The sequence below is a fragment of the Fukomys damarensis genome, unplaced genomic scaffold (assembly GCF_012274545.1).
Source record: "Fukomys damarensis isolate Sample0158 unplaced genomic scaffold, DMR_v1.0_HiC HiC_scaffold_38, whole genome shotgun sequence".
In the NCBI taxonomy this organism is placed as follows: domain Eukaryota; kingdom Metazoa; phylum Chordata; class Mammalia; order Rodentia; family Bathyergidae; genus Fukomys; species Fukomys damarensis.
Window position 1 is genome coordinate 2382085 of NW_022900950.1, and position 23643 is coordinate 2405727.

The 23643-nt window shown below is 35.7% G+C and overlaps 1 protein-coding gene across 2 annotated transcripts in view; it reads left to right on the plus strand.

Annotated features, from left to right (window-relative positions):
* Intu (inturned planar cell polarity protein) overlaps nucleotides 1–23643 on the plus strand; it is an 85448-nt gene that overhangs the window by 36945 nt on the left and 24860 nt on the right. For both annotated transcript variants that reach the window (XM_033760004.1, XM_010618849.2), the window contains exons 4-6: nucleotides 3205–3408; nucleotides 15307–15425; nucleotides 20521–20610. In XM_033760004.1, coding sequence (XP_033615895.1) covers nucleotides 3205–3408; nucleotides 15307–15425; nucleotides 20521–20610 — 413 coding nt within the window. The remainder of the gene's footprint in view (nucleotides 1–3204; nucleotides 3409–15306; nucleotides 15426–20520; nucleotides 20611–23643) is intronic.

A 23643-nucleotide genomic window follows, 5' to 3' on the forward strand; every position in this document is an offset into this window, starting at 1 on the left:
AGCAGGTTGATAGGTTTGTTTGTTTTCTTGTTTTTACTGTTCTTGGCTTTTGTTTTACAGGACCACAAAGAGGGTCTGAGAAAAGAATATTTGTAATTTTACCTCATTTGAAAAGGGAGCGACTTTGGTTGTGTTCCTTTTATCTTCCTCAGATGGGTCAGCACTCTCAATAGTCATAATGTATCATATCATATTAATCTTTGTTTTATCATAGCATTTCTTATTTGTGTAGTTGATGATTGAGTTTAAATAAATAAATTTTTGTACAGAGCATTTGCCTTAGTTACTTTTCTTGTTGCTGGGACAAAATACCCAGCACCTATGTGTTAAAAAAGGAAAGGTTTATTTTAGCTCACAAGCCTTTTGGGTGGTGCTGATATAGGGGGAATAGACACAACTCCTATACCTGCTAGATATCCAAAACTCGAGTTCTTGTTTTCTAAAATCAAAGAATGAATTCTAGGAACAACAGAACTTAAGAGTAGGAAAACTTATTGCGAGAAAGATAGCTTCTGTCTAAGATAGACAGAAGGGTGACTGGAAATGGTTGCCCACTCAACCCCCTTTTCAAAGATGTTTTATTGAGCAAAGCCATGAGGTGAGGCAAGTTGAAGGTGGGACAAAATTATATAAGACCCACTGGAAAATTACAAGGTGGGCAAAAGGTGGCCAAAATCATGACTAACCAATAAGTCACCCAGGAAATATTGATTAAATGGGAACAAATGGGAAAACAAGTCACATACAAGGAATTTCTAGAAAGGAAATGGGCTAGGGAGATTGATGTGTGTTTAGAATATCAATCATTGCTGTTCATTTCTGGGCAAAGTAATATATCTCTTTTCTTTTTATAAGGTTAAACAGTGAATGTGTCTCAATTGTTTTTCTATGTTGAGGGCCCAGTTTTGTCTAACTGCCTTATAATAATTTCTCACTAACTGAGCTATCTGCAGTAGTGCCTCCTGCACTCAGGGTGGGCCTTCCTGTTATCCACACCCAGTACTATGTTAAACCAATCCATGAACTGATTGAGTACCATACATCCTTAATCCCAGCGTCACACCCTAGATGCAGCTAGCTCCAAAAACTGCACCTATGAGTGCATGAAGCTTTGAGGGAATATCTAGATACAAGCCATAACACACTATCCCTGGCCCCCAAAAGGCTCATGCATATCACTTTATGTAAAAGTCATTTAATCCATCTCAAATAATTGCCAAAGTCCTAAGCTATAAGTCCCTGTACAAATGAAAAGAAAATTAAAATTTTTCAATATACAGTGGCACAAGATAAATATAACCATTCCAAAAGATACAGATAGGGGGATAGAAAGGAATGGGACCAAAGAAAGACCAAAATCCAGCAAGGCGAATACTAAATATTTTAGTTCCATATCCAGTACCCAAGGCAATCTATGGCAAGATGTGAACTCCAAAGGGCTCAGGTAGCTCCACTCCTATGGCACTGCTGGTGGTTGTAGCTCCCATGCTGTCTCTCTTGGACTGGCTCTGTTCACTCCTTGCAGCTTTTCTCAGATGATCCATGTTCTTGGCTTCTCCAACCTTCTAGGGTTTCCGTAGCACCTTTAGCTTCACACTCACAGCTTCATACACTGCCCTCTCAGGGTACACTACCTCTCTTTGCAGGCCTTCTGAAATCTGGGTGGAAGCCTTTCTGACCCCACAACTCTTGCATTCTACATGCACTTAAAACCAGCACCACGTGGATGCTGCCAAGCTTTGCCAACAGCTGGAGCAGTAGTCAGACTTCTTCTCTTGGCTGTAGGGGTCAAGTGCTTGGATTGTTGATCAATGTGAACCAAATCCTGAGGAAACAAATTCTGTAAGTCCATTCTGGACCATGGTGCTCTGGGCTCTCTTCTCAAATTATTCTCTCATCTTTACAATTTTGAGACTAAAGGGTAGAAGTCCTGCTGGTTCTTGTGTTGTCTTTAGGCATCTTTTCTATTGTCTTATTCCTTTTCAGCAACCAGGTTCTCTTCTCTTTCATCTTTGTAGGCCATAACTTTACCTGAGCTTCCTTTCTGATCAAACTGAAAACTTCTTAAATAATTCTGCTGGAATGTTTGTTCTTTACTAAGTTAGCGCTGGAAAAAGGCCCCCAACAATAGTTATGCCACCACCTCAACATTAAACTGCCTTGAAATTTCTTCCACAAGATTAATTAGTCCACCACCCTTAATTGCAATCTTCTGCATTGTCTTGGGACATGAGCAAAATGCAGACAAATTTTCTGCCAAAACATAACACAGATACTCTGGAGTCCAACCATCATTATAGTCCTTGTTCCTAATTGAAACCTCCCGAACCAACCAGGTCCTTACAAGATTCATTTTTGTCAGCATTCTGGTCTTCTGGGCTCTGACCAGAATCTCCAGTTAGGTTCACATTACAGCATTCCAGGGCTGTTTCTTCAGGCAGCATCTCTAAACCTTTCCAAATATCCCACAAGCCAGTTCCAAAGGACCCTGAACCATGTGGTGAGGTAGCATCACAGCAATGACCCCATTTCTCTAGTACCAAAATCTGTCTTTGTTACTTTTGTTGTAACTTTGCTGGGACGAAATATCTGATACCTACAAGTTAAAGGAGGAAAGGTTTATTATTAGCTCACATAGTTGGCCTGCTCCAAGGCAGGGCAGCATGGCAGAAGGGCATGGGAGAGGAGAAAGAGCTCATGGCAGGGCAGGCAGGAGGCAGCAAGTAGTGAAGCAAGCCTCCATTTCTCTTTTATCCCATCCAGGCCAAAAGCATTTTGGGTGGTGTCACCTATACCCAGGGTGGGCTTTCCCATTATCTACCCCCAGAACCATGCTAAACCAGTCTGTGGACTGAGTACCACACACACTTAATCCCAGTATCACATGCCCTAGATCTTGCCACCTCCAAAAAGTCCCACCTGTGAGCGAATGAGGCTTTGTATCTATATACAAGCCATAGCAGCATTATACATTCTTACTCAAAAAATATTTCTAATAATGTGCATAAGATACTATTCCAGGAGCTAGAGATACAAATATAAATAGAACACATTTATATTCCTATTATCAGGAACCCTTCTCTAAGATGATTTATCCATCATGTTCGTACCTGAATGCATAGACAAGCCCAACACAGATCCTTCTTTGTGAAAAATGCAGCTGATTTTGCTCTTTAAATAATCAACATATTGTAATTTTTAAAGGTGAAACTGACATTTGAAAATGCATATGCTGTGAAAAAGGAAACAACTCAACCAAGAAAGAAAAAGGCACAATTGAACACAAATGATTTAGTCAAACTTCTATGGGAAGAAGAGGCAGAAGGCACCCAGCAGAATATCCTTAACACTCCTCATATCATCATGTATCTTACACTACAGCTCAACTCAGAAACATCAAAGGAAGAGGTGAGTGTCTTCCCCAAAGTGCAAAGGAAAAATTATTTTTATAGTCCGGGTATACAATAAGCCTTTTTCTAGGTCTCTTATGGTTCCAAATGAATTTTTGGATTCTTTTTTCTAGTTCTGTGAAATACAGTATTGGAATTTCAATTGGCAGGGTTGTGGAGACAAAGGAACCCTTCTCCATTGTTGGTGGGAGTGCAGACTGGTACAAAAACTATGGAGATACCTCAAAGAGCTGGGGCTAGAGGTTCCATTTGACCCGGCCATCCCTCTGCTGGGTATCTTTCCAAAAGAATTAAAAGAATCATATCACAGTGATATATGCACACCTGTGTTTCTAGCAGCACAGTTTGCAATAGCTAAAACTTGGAAACAGCCCATTTGCCCATCCGTTGGAAACTGGATAAAGAAGATGTGGTTTTTCTATAAAATTGAATACTATTCAGCCATAAAGAATGAGAAGTTAGATTCATTCATAGGAAAATGGATACATATTGAGGGTATACTCCTAAGTGAAATAAATAAGTCACACATGTGTAAATACCGAATAGTTTCTCTGGTATGAAAAACTATAATAGTACATAAGATCCTAATGTTATAATTGACCATCTGAAATAGGAAGAAAAGGGCTAAAGGTATAGGGAAAGTGGGAAGGGTAGGGGAAAGGTAATACAGGAAAAGAAAAAATATGAGAAAATGAAAATATGGAAATAAAGTGTTTGTAAATGGGGAGGGGAGGAGGGTTGAAGGGAGAGCAGGGACAAGGGGTAAAAATGAGAACCAAGACCTGTCATGTAAAGGTACATGATCCCAATGATGAATGTAAATGTACTGTATACCTAAAATGTACCAATAAATGCAATTAAAAAATTATCTGTATATTTTATATTTTACTCTGGGTATGAACAGTGTTACAAATATTCTTAAACCTAAATGAAGTATTTAGTTATTTTAACCAGAAGGAAAAGTAAAAAAGGAAAAGATATTGATGTATTATCTTTTAATTTAGCAGCTTTTTGGGGTGTTAGGTTTATTTGAAAGTGTTATTTATATATAGTAAACATTTCAAGTGTACAGTTTCATGAGTTTTGACAAATATACACAATGGAGTAAGCAGCATCACAGTCATGATATTAAATTAAACATTTTCATCACCCCAAACAAATTTCCTTGCAGCCTTTGCAATCAATCTCTTCCTGTTACCTTTTAATGAAAGGGGGGAGGGATCTAGTACTACCTTTCTTTGATATGTTCTAAATAGTTCTTACATTTTAAATATTCTTTTTATTCAGTCATTTTCTCAATGTTTATTGAACACCGATTAATGCTTGGCCTAATACTATATATTTAATATTTATATTTCCAAATAAGGAAGTAATCTTGGCAAAGTTAAATAGCATGCTGAAGTTTCCATAGCTAATAACTGCAAGAATTTCTATAAACGGAGGTGTTTTGCTTCCCAGTTTGTGTGCCCTTTCTATCATACTATATTCCTTTTCATCATAAGTGTTTTAAGGCAATTTTTGGCTCAAATTTTCTGTGTCTTACTGATTTTTTTTTTTTTGTCCTCTCAGCCTGTTCATAATTAAGAGAGATATATTGGGCCATGGATTTAGCTCAGTGGTTCCACAGCCTGCCTTGCAAGTGCAAGGAACCAAGTTCAATCCCCAGTACCAAAAAAAAAAAAAAAAAAAAAAAAGAGAGAGAGAGAGAGAGAAAGCTCTCACTCTCTAGAGGATTTGTCCACTTTTTCCCCTTTGGTTCCAAGCATTTTTACTTTACATATTTTGAAATAATGCTATTGCATTAGTGTTTAGAATTATTAAATCTTTGAACCTTTTCAGTTGTAATGTGACCCTCTGCTCCAACAATATTCTAGGTTTTAAAAAATTATTTATTTTATTTTTTGAGTGGCATAATATTTATACATATTTATGAGATATAATATGATGTTTTGAATCTTTGAACCTTTTCGATTGTAATGTGACCCTCTGCTCCAACAATATTCTAGGTTTTAAAAAATTATTTATTTTATTTTTTGAGTGGTATAATATTTATACATATTTATGAGATATAATATGATGTTTTGATTCATGTATACTGGGGGTAACAGCCCAGGATAATTTAGCATACTCATCACTTTAAACTTTTATCATTTCTTTATGGTAAGTATATTCAAAATCTCTCTTCCAACTATTTTGAGATATACAATGCATTATTGTTAATTGCCATGCTATAGGACACTAGAATTTACTCCTATTAGGGCGGGGAATTTAGTTCAGTGGCACCATGCCTGCCTTGCAAGCTCAAGGTCCTGTGTTTGATCCCTAGTACCACAAAACAACAACAACTTACTCCTAATTGTAGCATTGAACCTGTTGTCCATCCTCTCCCTGCTCCTTCTCTCCTATTCCAGTCTCTGGTAGCCAGTATTTTACTCCAAACTTCTATAATATCAACATTTCTAGATTCCACATATGAGTAAAAATCATGTGGGCTTTTCTGTATTCAATTTATTTCACTTAAGATAATGAGCTCCAGTTCCATTCCACCCATGTTGTCACAAATCACAGGATTTTGTCCTTTTTTTATGACTGTGTTATTCAGCTTTCCATCCCGTCCCTCTGACAAAAAACCTGAGAGAATCAGTTCATAAGGATAATAAATGTGTTTTAGCTCACAGTTTTGGAGGTTTCAGTTCATGGTTGGTCAGCCTTTTGTGAGGTATTGTGTAGTGAGGCAGTCAATACATCACCTAGTAGGAGTAGGTAGGAAGCTGTTCAATGATGTCTAACACTCAAAAGAGAGAAACGGACCTACATCCCAATAGCCCCTCTCAAGCACACTTCCAATAACCTAACTTCCTTCCATTAGGTCCCACCTCCCAAATGTTCTGCCACTTCCTAGTAGCACCATAGGTGGTGGACCCTTGAAGGACATTCAAGAACAAACTATAACAACTGAATAATACTCCATTGTGTATATCTACCATACTTTCATTATCCATTTGTCTGTTGATAGACATTTAGATTGATTCCATGTCATCATTACTGTGAATAGTAGTGTAATAAACACGAAAATGTGTTTCTCTTCTACATATACATTTATTACCTTGGCTATATATACCCAGTAGTGGGGTTGTTTTATCATATGGTAGTTCTTTTTACAATTTTTTGAGAACTCCTCCACACCGATTTCCAGGACTGTACTCATTTATATCCCCACCGATATAAAGCATTCCCCTTTATGCCCAAACATCTGTTGGCCATTTATATTTCTTCTTTTAGGAAATGTCTCTTCAGATCTTGAGCCCATTTTTAAACTGGATTCTTTGGAGTATTTTGCTGATGAATATAAATTATAAATTCTTATAAATTCTGAATATTAACCAATTGTTTGATGTATAGTTTGCCAAATTTTTTCTCCCATTCTATAGGTTGTCTGTTAGTTATGTTGTTTATATATTGTCCAGAATCTTTTTAGTGTTTGAAGCCAGTCTGAACTAAATAGTAAGGTTCTATCTCAAAAAAATTAAAGTCAATTCAACAGAATATTTTTAGTTTGACATAATCCTATTTGTTAATTTTTGCTTTTGTTGCCTATACTTATAGGGTGTTAGCAAAAAAAAAAAAAAAAAAAAAAAAAAAAAAAAAAAAAATTATTGCCACAAATACCTGAAACATTTCCCCTATTTTATATCTTAGTTTCATAGTTTTGGGTTATACATTTAAATCTTTAATCCATTTTGATATAATCTTTGTAACTTGTGAGACAATAAAGGTCAGGTTCATATGGATATCAGTTAAGTTTGATCCCTAGTACCAAAAAAAAAAAACAAAAAAACAAAAACAAAACATGGATATCCTGTTTCCTCTCCCCTCCTCTCTCCTACCTTGCTTCCACTCCTCTCCTCTCCTTTCTCCTTCCTCCTTCCTCTTCTCTTTGCTGTCCTCTTCTTTTCCATTTTTTCTTCCCTCCCTTCACTGTCTTTCTGTCTTTTTTTTTTTTTCTGAGACAGGCTCTTGCTGGATTGCTCAGGCTGATCTCAAATGATTCTCCTACCTCAGCCTGGAATAGCTGGGACTAGAGGTGTGGGTCAGTACATCGTTCACTGAAGAGAGTGTCCTTTCAGCATTATGTGTTCTTGGCTCCTTTATTTAAAAAATCATTTATAATGCAAGAAGTTACTTAATTTTATTCTGCTTTCTTCACCTTGTGCCTATTTTTATGCCGATTGCATGTTGTAACTTTGTAGTGGGTAGTGTGTGTCTGGCTTTGTTGTTTCTGCTTCAGATTACTTTGGCTATTTGAAGTTTTCTGTGGTTCCATATAAATTTGGTTCCATAGAAATTTTTGTGAAGAATGACTGTAGGGATTATATTGAATCTATAGATTGCTTTGGGTAATATGTACATTTTAACAGTATCAATTCTTGTAGTCTGTGAATACTGAATACCATTCCCTTCATTTGTATCTGCTTTCTTTCGTCAATATTTTGTACTCTTCATTGTAAAGATCTTATACCTCCTGATTAAATTTATTACTGGGCATTTTATTTTTCTGTAGCTATTGTAAATGGGATTGTTTTGTTTCTTGCTCAGTTTGCAATACATAATAAATATATTCATTGTGGGGAGTTGTTACATATACATAACACATCTTAATTCTTTTCATCCTCTTCCCCTCCTTCCTTCTACCTCCCTCCATCTCTTCATCCACTTTCCATTTGCAAAAGATCTGTCTCCCCATTTCCTATTGCTTATTTTTTTTTGTTTTTTGCTTTTTTTTTTGCCAGCGTTATCATTGCTTTTATTTAGTTAGTTAGTTTATTGGTCCATTTTAGGTATACAGTACAGTTACATTCATCATTGGGATCTTGTACCTTTACATGGCAGGTCTTGGTTCTCATTTTTTCCCCTTGTCCCTGCCCTCCCTTCAACCCCTCTTCCCCTCCCTGTTTACAAACACTTTATTTCCATATTTTCATTTTCTCATATTTTTTTCTTTTCCCTTATTACCTTTCCCCTATCCTTCCCACTTTCCCTACATCTTTAACACTTTTCTTACTATTTCACAGTGTCAATTATCTCATTAGGATCTTATGTACTATTATAGTTTTTCATACCAGAGAAACTATTCGGTATTTACACATGTGTGACTTATTTATTTCACTTAGGAGTATACCCTCAATATGTATCCATTTTCCTATGAATGAATCTAATTTCTCATTCTTTATGGCTGAATAGTATCCCATTTTATAGAAAAACCACATCTTCTTTATCCAGTTTCCAACTGATGGGCAAATGGGCTGTTTCCAAGTTTTAGCTATTGCAAACTGTGCTGCTAGAAACATAGGTATGCATATATCACTGTGATATGATTCTTTTAATTCTTTTGGAAAGATACCCAGCAGAGGGATGGCCGGGTCAAATGGAACCTCTAGTCCCAGCTCTTTGAGGTATCTCTATAAAGGAAAGAAAAGGCTTATTAACTTTTTATTTATATTTTACTTTTCTCAAATAAGAGAAACCATGAAATATTTAATTTTGTTTATCTGATTTACTTCATTTAACATTATGTGTAGGAACCAGCCTATAAGCTGAGCTCAAATCTAACCAAGGGGTGATGAAGATGAAAAACAAAGAGACACAGAAACAAGTTAAAATGTGGGGGCCAAGGAAGCTCATGTCTCCCTTTGACATAGAGCCCCAAATGACTGAAGTGCCTTGGCTTTATTCACTCAGACAAGGGCACAAGCAATTAGAGTTCCACAGGGTTAATCAGTCTTCTACCTTCCACGGTACCTCTCTGGGTAAACAACTTAACTTTGGGTGTTTTTACTTTCCCTACAGTGTGTTAGTATGCTTGTATGCTGTTGTCGTCCACAAGTCCACTCGTGGAACAAGGTTCGGGAACTCGGACTGGGAGGGCAAGATGTGGAATCACCAGGCCGACTCCAGGGAGGTTTCAGGAACACTTTCACTTTATTCAGGAAATGCACAGTCTTATACAGGGACGACCATGGGGGAAGAGCATGGGAGGAGCATTAGGCGACATCTTATTGGAGGCACGGTGGAGTGATTTTTCTTGGGCAGGTGAAGGAGTCAGGGACTAGGGGTGGAGGTGTAGCCTGTTGGACCCAGCATCTACGCACTTAGGCGAGTTAGCTCAGCCTTAGCAAGGTCTCCAAGTTAGCTGAGGAGACAGGCGTGCAGCGCACCCAGGCTTGAACTTCCACAGTACACCCTATCTCCTCAGTGAGCCCTGAGGAGAAGCCCAATTAGGCCTCATGCTTCCCATCTGATCTCCACAATTATGGTGCCAGGTTGAGTGTAGCCTGGGACCCAGCATCTACGCACTTAGGCGAGTTAGCTCAGCCTTAGCAAGGTCTCCAAGTTAGCTGAGGAGACAGGCGTGCAGCGCACCCAGGCTTGAACTTCCACAGTACACCCTATCTCCTCAGTGAGCCCTGAGGAGAAGCCCAATTAGGCCTCATGCTTCCCATCTGATCTCCACAATTATGGTGCCAGGTTGCATCCATTTTTTCTACAAATGTCTCAAATTTGTCCTTCTTGTGGCAGAGTATTGCTCCACTGTGAATACATTTTCTTTTTCCATTCATCTCTTAATGGACATGTAGTCTGTTTCCAAAATTTAGCTCTGATGAATTGTGCAGCTATAAATGTGAGTGTTTATGTATCACTGCAATATGATGTCTTTAACTCTTTCAGGAAGATACTTAGAAAGGGAATAGTTGAGTAAAATGGAATTTCTGTTTTCTATTTTTTGAGGAATTTCCATACTGATTTCCAGAATGGTTGTACTAGTTTACATCCCCACTAACAATGTAGAAGGCTTCCTTTTTCCCCTCAGCCTTGGCAGCATTTGTTATTATTTGATTCTTAATGATAGCCTTTCTGGAATAAGATGGAATCTCAGCGCTATTTTAATTTGCATTTCTCTAATGGCCAGAGATGTGGAACACTTTTTGTTGTATTTATTAGCCATTTGACTTCTGAGAAGTGTCTGTTCATTTCATTTGCCCACTGTTGTCTTCTGCTGTTTGGTCTGCAGAGTTCAGTTCAGGAGCTCGGACTGGGAGGGTAAGGCGCGGAATCACCAGGCAGACTCCAGGGAGATTGCTGAAATGCGTCCACTTTATTTAGGAAATGCACAGGCTTATATAGCTTACGTGTGGACGACCATGGGGGAGGACATGGGGGGAGCCTTTAATTACATGGCACTGTCTAATAGGTTATGCAGATCCATACATTAGTGGAGAACATTGGGCGATATCTTATTGGCTAGACATGTGGTGGGGTGATTTTTCTTGGGCAGGCAAAGGAGTCGCAGACTAGGGGCGGAGGGGTAGCCTGTTAGACCCAGCGTCTACACACTTAGGCGAGCTTGCTCAGGAGACAGGAGTGCTGCGCACCTGGCCCAGCCAGGCTTGAACTTCTCCCAGCCCACTTTCATTCAGTCTTTTATTTTGGGGATCTAATTTTTTGAGTTCTTTGTATATTCTAGGTATTCCTGTGTCTGAGAAATAGCTGCCAAAAAATTATTTCCCATTCTGTAGATTGTCTCTTTACTCTATTCATTGTTCCCTTTGCTTTACAGAAGCATTTTAATTTTATTTGATTCTGTTTGTTGATTCTTGATGTTATTGCTGGTGCGATTGGGGTTCTGTTTCAAAAGCTCTTGCCTATGCCCATGTTGTCAAGAGTTTTACCAGTTTTATCTTCCAGCAGATTGTTTCTGTTTTAGCATTTGGATCTTTGATTCATTTTTATTTTAGTTTAGTATTCAAGTGTTCTTTTCTGTATCTCTTGAAATGGTCATGTGGTTTTGGTCTTTGGTTCTGTTGATGTGGTCTCATATTTATAAATTTGTGTATTTTGAAGCATCTTTGAATGCCTGGGATGAATCTCATCTAATCATGATAAATGATCTTTTTATACACTATTGAATTTTGCTGCAGATTTTTGAATCTATGCTTCTCAAGGGGATATTAGTCAATAGTTTGTTTTCCTTCTTCCGTTTTGTTTTGTTTGTTTGTTTTTGGTATTGGGGATGGAACTCGGGACCTTGTGCTTATAAGATAGGTGGAGGCCCCACTGAGCTAAATCCCTAGCCCATTTTCTTTCTTCTACCTGTCTTTTTAAAAATTAATTTTATTGGTACATTTTAGATATACCTAATGATCACATTCTATCTATCTTGAATGCTGGCCTCATAACATGAATTTGGAAGGATTCTCTCATCTTCAGTTTTTGTGGGGTTTTTTCTTTTTCTTTTTCTTTTCAGTAATTTAAAGAAAACAAAGGTTGTACAGTTGTGCCTTAGTTCACAAACTTAATTCTTTCCATGATTCCGGTTGCAAACTGAGTTAGATGAGAACTGAATCAAATTAAATAGTTTGGTTCAATGTTGACTTTATGGGGAAATTTGATTTGGTTCTCATCTATTTCAGTTGGCAACCAGAATCATGGAGAGAATTGAGGTTGTGAACCCAGGTAACACTTAGTTCTTCATTAAGTATTTGATAGAATTTAGTAGTGAGCCATCAGGTCCTAGGCTCTTTTTTGATGGGAAACTTCATTACTGATTTAATCTCATTGCTCATTACTGGTCTTTTTCAGGTTTTCTACTCCATAATTCAAATCTGATAGTTTGTTTGTATCCAGAAATTGTTCTTTGTCTTGTCTTTTTTTTTAACATTAACTTTAAAGTTTTTTTTTAATATTTAATGTTATTAGAGCTTTTTTTATAAGCATTTGAGTGGCTTATCTGCTTTTTCTTTTTTTGTTTCCATTCTGTGTCTTTATATTTTGGTATGTTTCTTACATCAATTTCCAACCTGGCAATATCTAACTTCTAATTGACAAGATCATATATAGAGGTTACTAAAATGTTCAAATTTGTTTCTGTTATCTTCAGAATTTTCTATTTGAACTATTTTTTTCATATTTTTCTTACCCAAAATTGGTTGCTTATATTCTTACTGTATCCTATTTGGGGCGGGGCCGGGGGGGAGTTTGTCCCTGGGAACTGCACTCAAGCCTTGCACATGTGCAAGCATGCTACCAGTAAGCTACATTCCCTGCCCTATTTCTGTTTTTTTAGATGTTATTTTTTTACTTTTTACCATTGTACTTATCTTAACAGATTTTAAAGTTAAATACTGTATTACACTTTTTCAAAATAATTCAAGGCCCTTGCGGTAAGTTACCTCTCTTCTGCATACTGTTGTTATCAGTATTTTATTGCTGTTAAAAATTTCATAATTTGAGCATATGGTACTACAGCTACTAATTATTAGCATTATTATATTTTAAACACTAAATTATATAAATTATAAAGTATGTAAATTATGTATTATGCAATACATATTTTATACATTTCATACATGTAAACCTTATTTATGTGTCCAGATTTTTTTTTTTTTTTTTTTTTTTTTTCCAGGATTGAACTCGGGTCCTTGCGCTTGCAAGGCAGGCCACCGAACCACTGAGCTAAATCCCCAGCGCTCCAGATATTTTCTTTACGAACCACGCATATATTATACTTTTCTATTAGATCCATTTTTTTTTCTTAAAAACATATATTTTAACCTTGCCTTTTGTGATAGTCTCTTGGGAAATAAATTCCTTTAATTGTGATTTATATGATGATGTCTTTTTAAAACCCCTTTTTGAAGAGTATCTCTATAATCCTAAATGACAATCAAATAGATTATATTAATCACTGTAGGCTAATCACTACACCAAACAACCTTAACATCTCCAATAACTTAATACAAAAATTCTTAGATGTTCTGAAAATACATAGAGACCAAGTTTATAATTCTGATTTCTTGTGTATGTTACTGGCTTCTTCTATCTTTAAAACAAATGAGTCATTTAAGCACTTACCAAATACAACATTAAACAAATTCACAGATAATAATATCCTGAGTCTTTCTAGATCATTTTGGAGTAGGATACTGCTAAGACCTTTTATCATCCTCGTCTTTCTATCCCTGGGAAAGTGTGTAGATGTTTCTCAAATGAACAGTTTTCTGTCTGTTGCCAGCCATGTATCAACATTGCAGTTAAAAGAGCTTTTTATACTTACTGAGCAGAGTGGAAGCTGCTACAAATGCATGCTACTAACAAGTGCCTAAAAATACAGCTCATTAAATTGGTTAGGAGCTGCAGTGTTTGCCAGGTCTTCATTACTGACTGTAATAGAGATTCTCTGAAATGGCCTTTTTGACTATTACAATCTACTTACAGCACGTCAGAGGGTTATTTTCTTTGCTCTGAGTTACATATTTAATAAAAACTTATTGTCTTTTTCTAGTACAAGATTTAGAATGAAAGGACCATAAGTTGGGAAATTTCAAAAACTAGCCAAAGATTATTTGTTTGAAGTGTTTTGGTACTTTGTCTAAATACAATTAAAAATATTTATTGGCCAAAGTTGAACTTATTTAGTAGACATAACAAGAGATCTTAATTTATGTTTGACTCAATTTCTAGGGTAAAATAATGTTTTATAACTATTTTTGCAGTAGAAATCTTGCAAATAAATTTGAAATTTTAGGCAGAATGTATTTGACTAATACTTCACAGTAATTTGGATATATTGAATGTGCTTAGTAAGTATAAAAAGCATATGTGTCAAGTTTATCATTATTTATATTTTAATGTAAAAATTGCTTATATATGGACAGAGGGTTATATAATTATTTCTTGCATAGAGAATGAAGCAGAGTTACAACATTCTTTAGAGAGAGAACCCAGGAAACAATAGCACAGTATTTAAGGAGTTTGTTCTTTCAACTGAAAGTATTAGTATTTGTGGACATAGTCACTAAACAGTGCACTATTCTGAAGTCTCCGTGGCTTCTGTCTAGAAACTTTTATTTTATCTGCTTGAATTTGTCTTAAGAGAAAAATACATGTTGCTTTAAGAACAAAAAAGTGAAACACACAATAGTTCATCTCTTTCTGTTTTAAAAGTATTAGGATGGTACACATCTGGATTTTGAGATTTGTTATTTTGTAAAAAGCTATTTGTTTCCTGGGAATGTGCTTTTCTTGAAAATGGAAAAAAATAGCATTTTGTGAAGTATCTTACAGATTTAGTATTTTCCATAATTTAAAATAAAATATGTTCTCATTTAACCTTTTGAATTCAGATTGACTTGAAATTTACAAATCTTTTCATATTTAAGACAGATAAAATTTTATAATATTGTGATCCTTTTTCCTTCCTATGTACTACTTTATTTTTGTGTTCTCACTTTCTTCAGTTCAATTGCAGTTTTGATCTTGGGCTTAAATAAGCATTTAATAATTTTATCAAAAATAAAGATTAGGTTTTCAAAGTCAATTGTGAGGGCCAAGGATTTAACACAGTGGTGCTCTACCTACCTCGCAAGCACAAGGTCCTGGGTTTGATCACCCATACCAAACAAACAAAGTCAATTGTGAAAATAATTGAATTTAAAGATTCCTAAAAGATTCCTAAAAGTGGTATAGGTAGCTATATAGCCATGGTGGATAAGAATATCTGTATAATGAAAAATACTAAGTATTAGAAATTATTAAGGAGATTAAAGTTTAAAACAGTTTGAAAGTAATTGTAACTTTGCTTAATCGGTATTCTACTTAGAATATAGTATACAGTATTGTGACCAATTCTCAACTCTAACTTTTTTCAAATGTAGTGTTTTAAATTCTAGGTAATGTGCTAAAATTCCAGGCATAGTTCTCTCTTTGTATTTGAATACAATTCTCACTGAAGCTAAATGAATTCTTTTGTTGTTCATAATACAAAGTCTCCACTTTACATCACAAAAATGATTAGAAAATTTTGGCAGTTTGATCATTTCTGTTTTCTTTCATTTAATAGCAAGAAATTCTTTATCATTATCCAATGTCTGAAGCATCGCAGAAACTTAAAAGTGTGAGAGGGATTTTTCTCACACTCTGTGACATGCTGGAAAATGTAACCCGGACACAAGTTACTAGGTAATAATTTTACTTAGCTTTTAGTCTTTTTGTTGAAGTTATTTTCTTTGTAACAAATGTAATAAAATGCTAAAGTAACTGTTACACAAATAATAATTGTATCTATAATGTAGATATTTATAATGGTAGATAAGATATCAGTAGGTTTTTGTTTCTTGTAAGTTACTTCCACCAGTAATCTATTTAATTTATAGTGTAAGTTTCAAAACAGCTGTAGATTTGGGTGTTTTGGCACACTTTAAGCAAGTTCATCTATTTATCTATATTTATAATTTCTTCATAAAAGTATTTTGGTTTTGGTACTGGGGATGGAACTCAGGCCCTGTGCTTGTGAGGCAGGCGGCAGAACCACTGAGCCAAATCCCCAGCCAATAAATGTATTTTTATACATTCATTTTTATGAGTCTTGGACTTCTTCATGTTTTATCTTTTTTTTTTCCTGTGGTACTGAGGATTGAACACAGGACCTTTATACTGATCTGCATTCCTAGTCCTTATTTATTTATTTACTTAATTTTGAAGACAGAGTCTTTCTAAATTGCTCAGGTTAGGCTTGAACTTGTGATCCTCATGCCTCAGCCTCCCACAGTGATGGGATTGCAAGCATGCCCTACTATGCCTGACTCATATTGTTATCCTGATTAACCTGTTGGATGATACCTTTGTGGTTGGAAAGAGTGATTGAGCACTAAATTTTTCAAATAGTTGATACTCTGTTACTACAGCAGTGATAGAAAAATGCGGAATGCACTTGAAGAGGAATATTCAGAATTCACTATCATCTCTTGATCTGTGAAGCTTATTTAGAGATAAACAAAACTACTGTCAAATAATGTGAAAATTAGGGCTGAGAGTGTAACTCATTGGTAGAATACTTGTCTCTGTGTGTGAAGTCCCCCTTTTGTTGTACCCCTCAAAAGAAAGAAAGCAAAACAAAGAATACATCCAACAGTTATGTATTCCACATTGACTTATCAAGCCCTAACATTTGCACACCATGTTTAACTTTTGAGACAAGAGAACTCAAAATTCAGATTTTTTTATTTGGGGGGGATACTGGGGATTGAACTTGGGCCTCTGCGCTTGTGAGACAGGTGGCAGAACCACTGAGCTAAATCCCCGGCCCAAAATAGCACATAATTTTTTTTTTTTTTTTTTGGTACCACAGATTGAACTCGGTTCCTTGCTCTTGCAAGTCAGGCAGTGGAACCACTGAGCTAAATCTCCAGCCTCAAAGTTCAGATTTTAAAAAATAAAATAGATTAGCTATTACAAATTTCCTACAGATTCAATGCAAGGCCAATTGAAATTCCAACACTATATTTCACAGAACTAGAAAAAAGAATCCAAAAATTCATTTGGAACCATAAGAGACCTAGAATAGCAAAAGCCATCCTAGGCAACAGACACATGGCAGCGGGTATAACAATTCCCAATTTGAAACTATACTATAAAGCCACTGTGATAAAAACAGCATGGTACTGGCAAAGAAACAAACAGACCTGAGAGGATCAGTGGAACAGATTGGAAGACACAAAAACAACTCCAGATGTACTCAGCTACCTCATCTTTGACAAAGGAGCTGACCATCCCCACTGGAGGGAAGATAGCCTCTTTAATAAATGGTGTTGGAAAAACTGGATCTTAACCTGCCAAAGATTAAAACTAGACCCTTATCTTTCACTAAATTAAAATCCAAGTGGATTAAAGATCTAAACATTAAAACAGAAACACTAAAAATTTACTGGAAGATAAGTTAGGCAGAACTCTTGAAGACACTGGCATAGGAAAAGACTTTATGAACAAATCCTCAGTAGCATGGGAACTAGCAGAAAGAATCAACAACTGGGATATCATCTTATTAAAAAGCTTTTGCACTGCAAAAGAAACCATCAACAGAACTAAGAGACAGCCTACAATGTGGGAAAAAATTTTTACCAGTTGCTCCTCAGACAAAGGACTATTATCTAGAATATATAAAGAACTCAAAACAATCAGCCCCCCCCAATATAAGGACCCGATTCAGAAATGGGCATCTGAAATGAACAGACATTTCTCAGACAAAGAAGTAAAAGCATCAAATTAATATTTGAAAAATGTTCCACATCACTGGTCATTCAAGAGATGCAGATGAACACAACACTAAGATTCCATCTCACCGCACAAAGAATGGCTGCTATCAAGAAATCACACAATAACAAATGTTGGTAGGGTTGTGAGGAGAAAGGAACCCTTCTCCATTGTTGGTGGGAGTGCAGACTGGTGCAACCACTATGGAAATCAATATGGAGATACCTCAAAGAGCTGGAACTAGAGGTTTCATTTGACCCAGCCATCCATCTGCTGTGTATCTTTCCAAAAGAATTCAAAGAATCATATCAATGATATATGCACACCTATGTTTATAGTGGCACAGTTTATAATAGCTAAAACTTGTAAACAGCCCATTTTCCCATGAGTTGGAAACTGGATAAAGAAAATGTGTTTTTTCTATAAAATGGAATACTATTCAGCCATAAAGAATAAGAAATTAGAGTCATTCAAAGGAAAATGGATACATATTGAGGATATACTCCTAAGTGAAATAAATAAGTTACACATGTATAAATACTGAATAGTTTCTCTGGTGTGAAAAACTGTAATAGTACATAAGATCCTAATGTTATAATTGACAATGTGAAATGGAAAGAAAAGGGCTAAAGATGTAGGGAAAGTGGGAAGGGGAAAGGCAATAAGGGAAAGAAAAAAATAGGAGAAAATGAAAAAATGGAAATAAAACATTTGTAAATGGGGAGGGGAGGAGGGGGCAAAGGGAGGGCAGGGACAAGGGGAAAAACTGAGAACCAAGACCTGTCATGTGAAGGTACAAGATCTCAATGATGAATGTGACTGTATTGTATATCTAAAGTGTACCAATAATGTCAGTGAGGAAAAACAAATTAATTAAATGTATAGAAAAAAATAAATATTACCAATTTCCTTCCTTAGTAATTCAATAATTTTGGAGTTTGTAAAAGAAATTTATTCCAAGTTTGAAGAGCCTCATATTGCTAATAAAATATCAAGTTGAATTTTGTAAGACTCTTAGGATTTTAAAAAGAGGTAAGATCTATAAAACAACAGGAGGAAAATTTCCATGTTTTCCTAGATAAAAATCATATTTACATCTGTGGTTTTTAATATACAATACTATATACAGAAATTGGTTCTTTTTTTGTGACAGTGTTACCTGGGTTCCAGTTCATGTATACATTTTCATTTACCTTGCACAGAGCTGGTGGTCCACGCCTAGTAAATACTAACCCTGGGGAGGCTGAGGCAGAAGCATCACTGCAAATTAGAGGCTAGGCTGGACTACATAGTTTGAGACCTTGCCTCCAAACCAAACAAACTAACTAACTAAAAGCACATTGTACACTTTTACAATTTTTTATTATTATTGATTGATTGATTTTTGTTATGGTGGTAGGATCAAACCTAGGGCCTCACATATGTAGACAAGTGCTGCAGTTATATGGTCAGCCCTTCTTTTTGCTTACGTATTTTTAACACCTTTCTTCAGATATAATTCATAAATGATAAACTTAATCCCATTTAAAAAGTGTACATGGCTGGGCGTGATGGCGCACGCCTGTAATCCCAGCACTCGGGAGGCTGAGGCAGGAGGATTGCTGTGTGAGTTCGAGACCAGCCTCGGCTACATAGTGAGTTCCAGGTCAGTCTCAACTACATAGTGAGACCCTGTCTCAAAAAAAAAAAAAAAAAATGTACGATTTCAGGTGTGTTCATGGGATGTGTGACTGTCACCAAAGTCAGTTTTAGAACATTTTTGTCATCTCAGAAAGAGACCCTGTAACCTTTCACTGTCAACCCGCCAACCCCAGACATTCCTACATGTCTCTGTTCTAGTCATTTCACATGTATGGAATTTTATGATGAGTGGTTATCTGTGAATGACTTCTTTGATTTAACATAATGTTTTAAGGTGTAGGCCTCCTCTTTGAAGAAAATTTGTTTCTTCATATAGGTTCATCTTTGTACTTTCTAGAATAGATATCATGTTATTTATTAGATATTGTTAGTGATGATTAGATATGGGTTAAATGTGGAAAAAAATAAATGCAGTTAGAAACATTTTTTGAGGAAATAATAAGTAAGAAAATTACTATTTTAGGGCCTCCATAACAATATGTATGCCTTGTGGCGTATGCATTTTTAAAACTATAGTCATATTGATCTGACTAGAAAAGACTAGTATTTGCCTATAAGTATATGCATTTTTAAGCTCTATTACACAAAAGTAATTTCTTTTTGAGAAAAATGTTTATTCATCTTTATTCATTTATATACTCTATTTCCATAGTTTGTTATATCTTTCTTGAGGATGCATTTAAGCTTTTCCAGCTTCATGAATCATAATTGAAATATAATAAACTATATATATATGTAAAACATACAATTTAATCAATTTTGATATATACATCCATTACTACAATGAATATATGCAGTACTCTAAAAGTTTCCTTAAGAACATGCTTAAATTTGACTGATGATTTGATTAGTTGTCATTTTCTTACTTGGGACCATTTTTTTTTTCTTTGTAATCCCTTTAGCCAATCATGTTCATAAATAGGCAGTCACAAAGGGTGTATTAAATAGCCTTCTGGAGGGTTGGGGATTTAGCTCAGTGAGGTTGCCGCTTGCCTCACAAGTGCAAGGTCCCAAGTTTCATCCCTGGTTCAAAAAATAAATTTAAATAATTAAATAAGTAAAACCAATTGGGAAGAAAGTTTCTTTTGGAAAAGAATTTATATAGCTTCTTAATGTTAACAAAAGAATTTCAACATTCTTTTTTAATAATGAGTCTATTGTTTAGCATAGTTAGGTTGTTTCTGTTTTGTTTTTAAAATATTTTAGAATGTATTTTTATTCTTACATAATTCCTTGCCCTTATGTCAGTTATATATGCCAAGAAATTTGTTTATTAAGCATTCTGTTCTTAAATCATATCATATGTAATTTCTTAGGGGTAATTTTTATAATTTTATAATATTTAAGGATAATCTAACCTTATTGAAAATTTATTTTTTTCTAGCTCATCCCTCTTTTTAAATGGCAAACAAGTTCATATAGCTTATTTGAAAGAATCTGAGAAGTTGTTGCTAATTGGCCTGCCTGCTGAAGAGTAAGTATAAATTTTTGTTTACCTTAAAATCATTTCTAACATAGTATTAACAATGCCTATTTTATTAAAATTATTTTTGTCAGAGGTGCCCTTCTTTTTTTTTTAATTGAGTTTATTGGTACATTTTAGGTATACAGTACAGTTACATTCATTTTTGGGATTTTGTACCTTTACATGACAGGTCTTTGTTCTCATTTTTTCCCCTTGTCCCGGCCCTCCCTTCATCCCCTCCTCCCCTCTCCATTTACAAATATTTTATTTCCATTTTCTCATATTTTTTTCTTTTCCCTTATTACCTTTCCCCTACCCTTCCCACTTTCCCTACACCTTTAGCCCCTTTCTTCCTATTTCACATTGTCAATTATCTCATTAGGATCTTATGTACTATTATAGTTTTTCACACCAGAGAAACTATTCGGTATTTACACATGTGTGACTTATTTATTTCACTTAGGAATATATCCTCAATATGTATCTATTTTCCTATGAATGAGTCTAATTTTTCATTCTTTATGGCTGAGTAGTATTCCATTTTATAGAAAACCCACATCTTTATCCAGTTTCCAACTGATGGGCAGGCAAATGGGCTGTTTCCAAGTTTTAGCTATTACAAACAGAGGCACACTTCTTAAACAGTTTTATGATTTAGACGTGCATTTCATTAATGAAGTAGTTATACATGTATTCATTTGGCATGCATAGTCCCAAAAGATGCCATAAATGCCCACCTGGGCTTATTAGCAAGGCTGGAGGCTGGCAGGGCACCTACTTGCCTTTTCTGTGACCTGTACAGAATTTTAGAAGTGACTGAGAGATGATATTGTCCTCTTTTTTTTTTTTTTTAACTCTCTACAATGCTTTGATTTCGCTTTTGCATGCTGGGTTTTTTTGTTGGTTTGTTTTGTTTTTGGAGAGTTTTAAGAATTAAAGGTCTGGGTAAGGGTACTTTGTTCTGAGCACTTTTGACAAAAATAATGAATATGAAACTCTAAAGTGATTTCTCTAATGGTCTGTCTTATCATGGCCTCCTTTTTGCAAGAATTTTAAAATATACTTTACATGTTGGAAATAACAGGATCTGTCATGAACTGGCCATGGGTTTCGGGACTGGATTAGGTACTTTACATTCAATTGGTTAAATTACTTGACAAAAGTCAGGAAGAGGCAGAATTTGAAATTGAAAGAGAGTCAGTCTGAATTCTTTCTACTATAATGATTCTATAATGTCACTGGACATTAAATTAGGAGAGAAGGGGAGTAGTCAGCACTGCAAGTACCAAAGAATAGGCAAGGCTGTGGTGCTGCTTCCTGGCCCAGTGGCCTCAGTCCACCTAAACCAGAAATGATTGATCATTGGGCAGAAACATGCCAAGAAGCATCTTGGCTTCTTTCACAACAATTTCAGAGTCCAGGCGCCATACCAGATTCTGCTGGACAGCACTTTCTGTCAGGTGGCCATGAGGTACCGCATCCAGGTGTGGGAGCAGCTGCGGGAGCTACCTGATAGGGGAGATGGAGCTGTGCACACCAGATGTGTATTAAAGGAGTTAGAAACATTTGGAAAAGGACTTGTATGGGGCAATACTAATTGCACAGAAATGCCAAGTTCAAAACAGTCCCCATTTCAAGAAAGCAGTGAGTGAATGAGACTGTCTGTCTTCCTTCCACGGTTGAAGAGGGAAATCCTCACCATTATTTTGTGGCAACACAGAATCCGAATTTATCTGTGAAAGTAAAGAAAAAGCCTGGAATTCCTCTCATGGTTTTTATTCAGAACACTGTATAGTCTCAGACAAACCTTCTCCAGAAACAAATGCCTTTGTTAAAGGCATAGGTCAGGTCAGCTTGTCTCACTGCACAAGAAAGAAAGTGTAAAGCAACTCAAAGAGGAAGAAGGTTTAGTGAAAAATCCTGAGCAGAGAAGAAGGAAAAAAAATGCTAGAAAATAAGTGGCCCCAATCCTCTTAGTTGTTTGAAAAAAAAGCAAAAAAGCACAAGACACAAAATCACCTGCTTCTGAAAAAAAAGAAAAAAAGAATCTGGAACAGACCTACCTCTGCATAACTTTCTGAGAAGCAAAACCCCAAGGAGGAGATATGAAAACAGAATTTACTATTACAACTATAGAGTACTTACTTTTGTAAATGAATGTTGACCTCTGTACCTTTTTGTAAAATTACTTGTGAAGTAAAAAGAGTGGTTGGGGTTTAAAAAAAAGTAGGGGAAAAATTGAGTACAAATATGGAGAACAGGAGAACAGCCCCCAAGAAGGTGGATTTAATTACTGTTAGAATGGTTGTACATTCCTGTTCACTGAGTTTTAAAACTTGTAATTTAAATTCTTGACAACTTTTTAAATAGTTGGGTAACTTTATTATTAAAGTATTAAGCACATTTTTCAGTTTTCTTTGGTCCATAGAATAATGGAATATGGTCTACATCAAATATTGAAATAAGTACTATAGTGTGTGACTGACCCAATTTCAGACAATATTAATTCTGATAAAATTTCCCTTATGGTATCTCTTAATGTTTAAATTATGCAAGAAAGAAAACAACGGCCAAAAAAATAATTATCTTGCCAATCTAAACAAAATAACATTATTTTCTATCGCTGTAGACTTTGTTAACTAGCTTTCTTTTATTACATAACATTGTGTTATCTGTTGTAGCTATTGCTATATAACAGTAATTATGTCCCTCTCAAATTTACAGAGAATTTTTGAGTAGAAAGTCTACACAGTTGTAGACATTTTGCCTAGCATGCATGAGGCACTGAGTTGGATCTCCAGTACCAGGGGAAAAAAAGAAAACTACAACTAAATTACTTGGGAAGTAATTTAAATACTAAACATACACTATCTTACAGGTGTTATGATGGTAAAGGAATCCAGGAGTACCTGAGCGAGAGTTCTGTCTCAGTCAGAGTCTGTCTTGACATTGTAGCTGAATGTCAGCCAGGGATACAGTCATCTGAAATTTAACTGGAGCTAGAAAGTCTGCTTCCAAGGGCTTACACACATGGTCATTGTC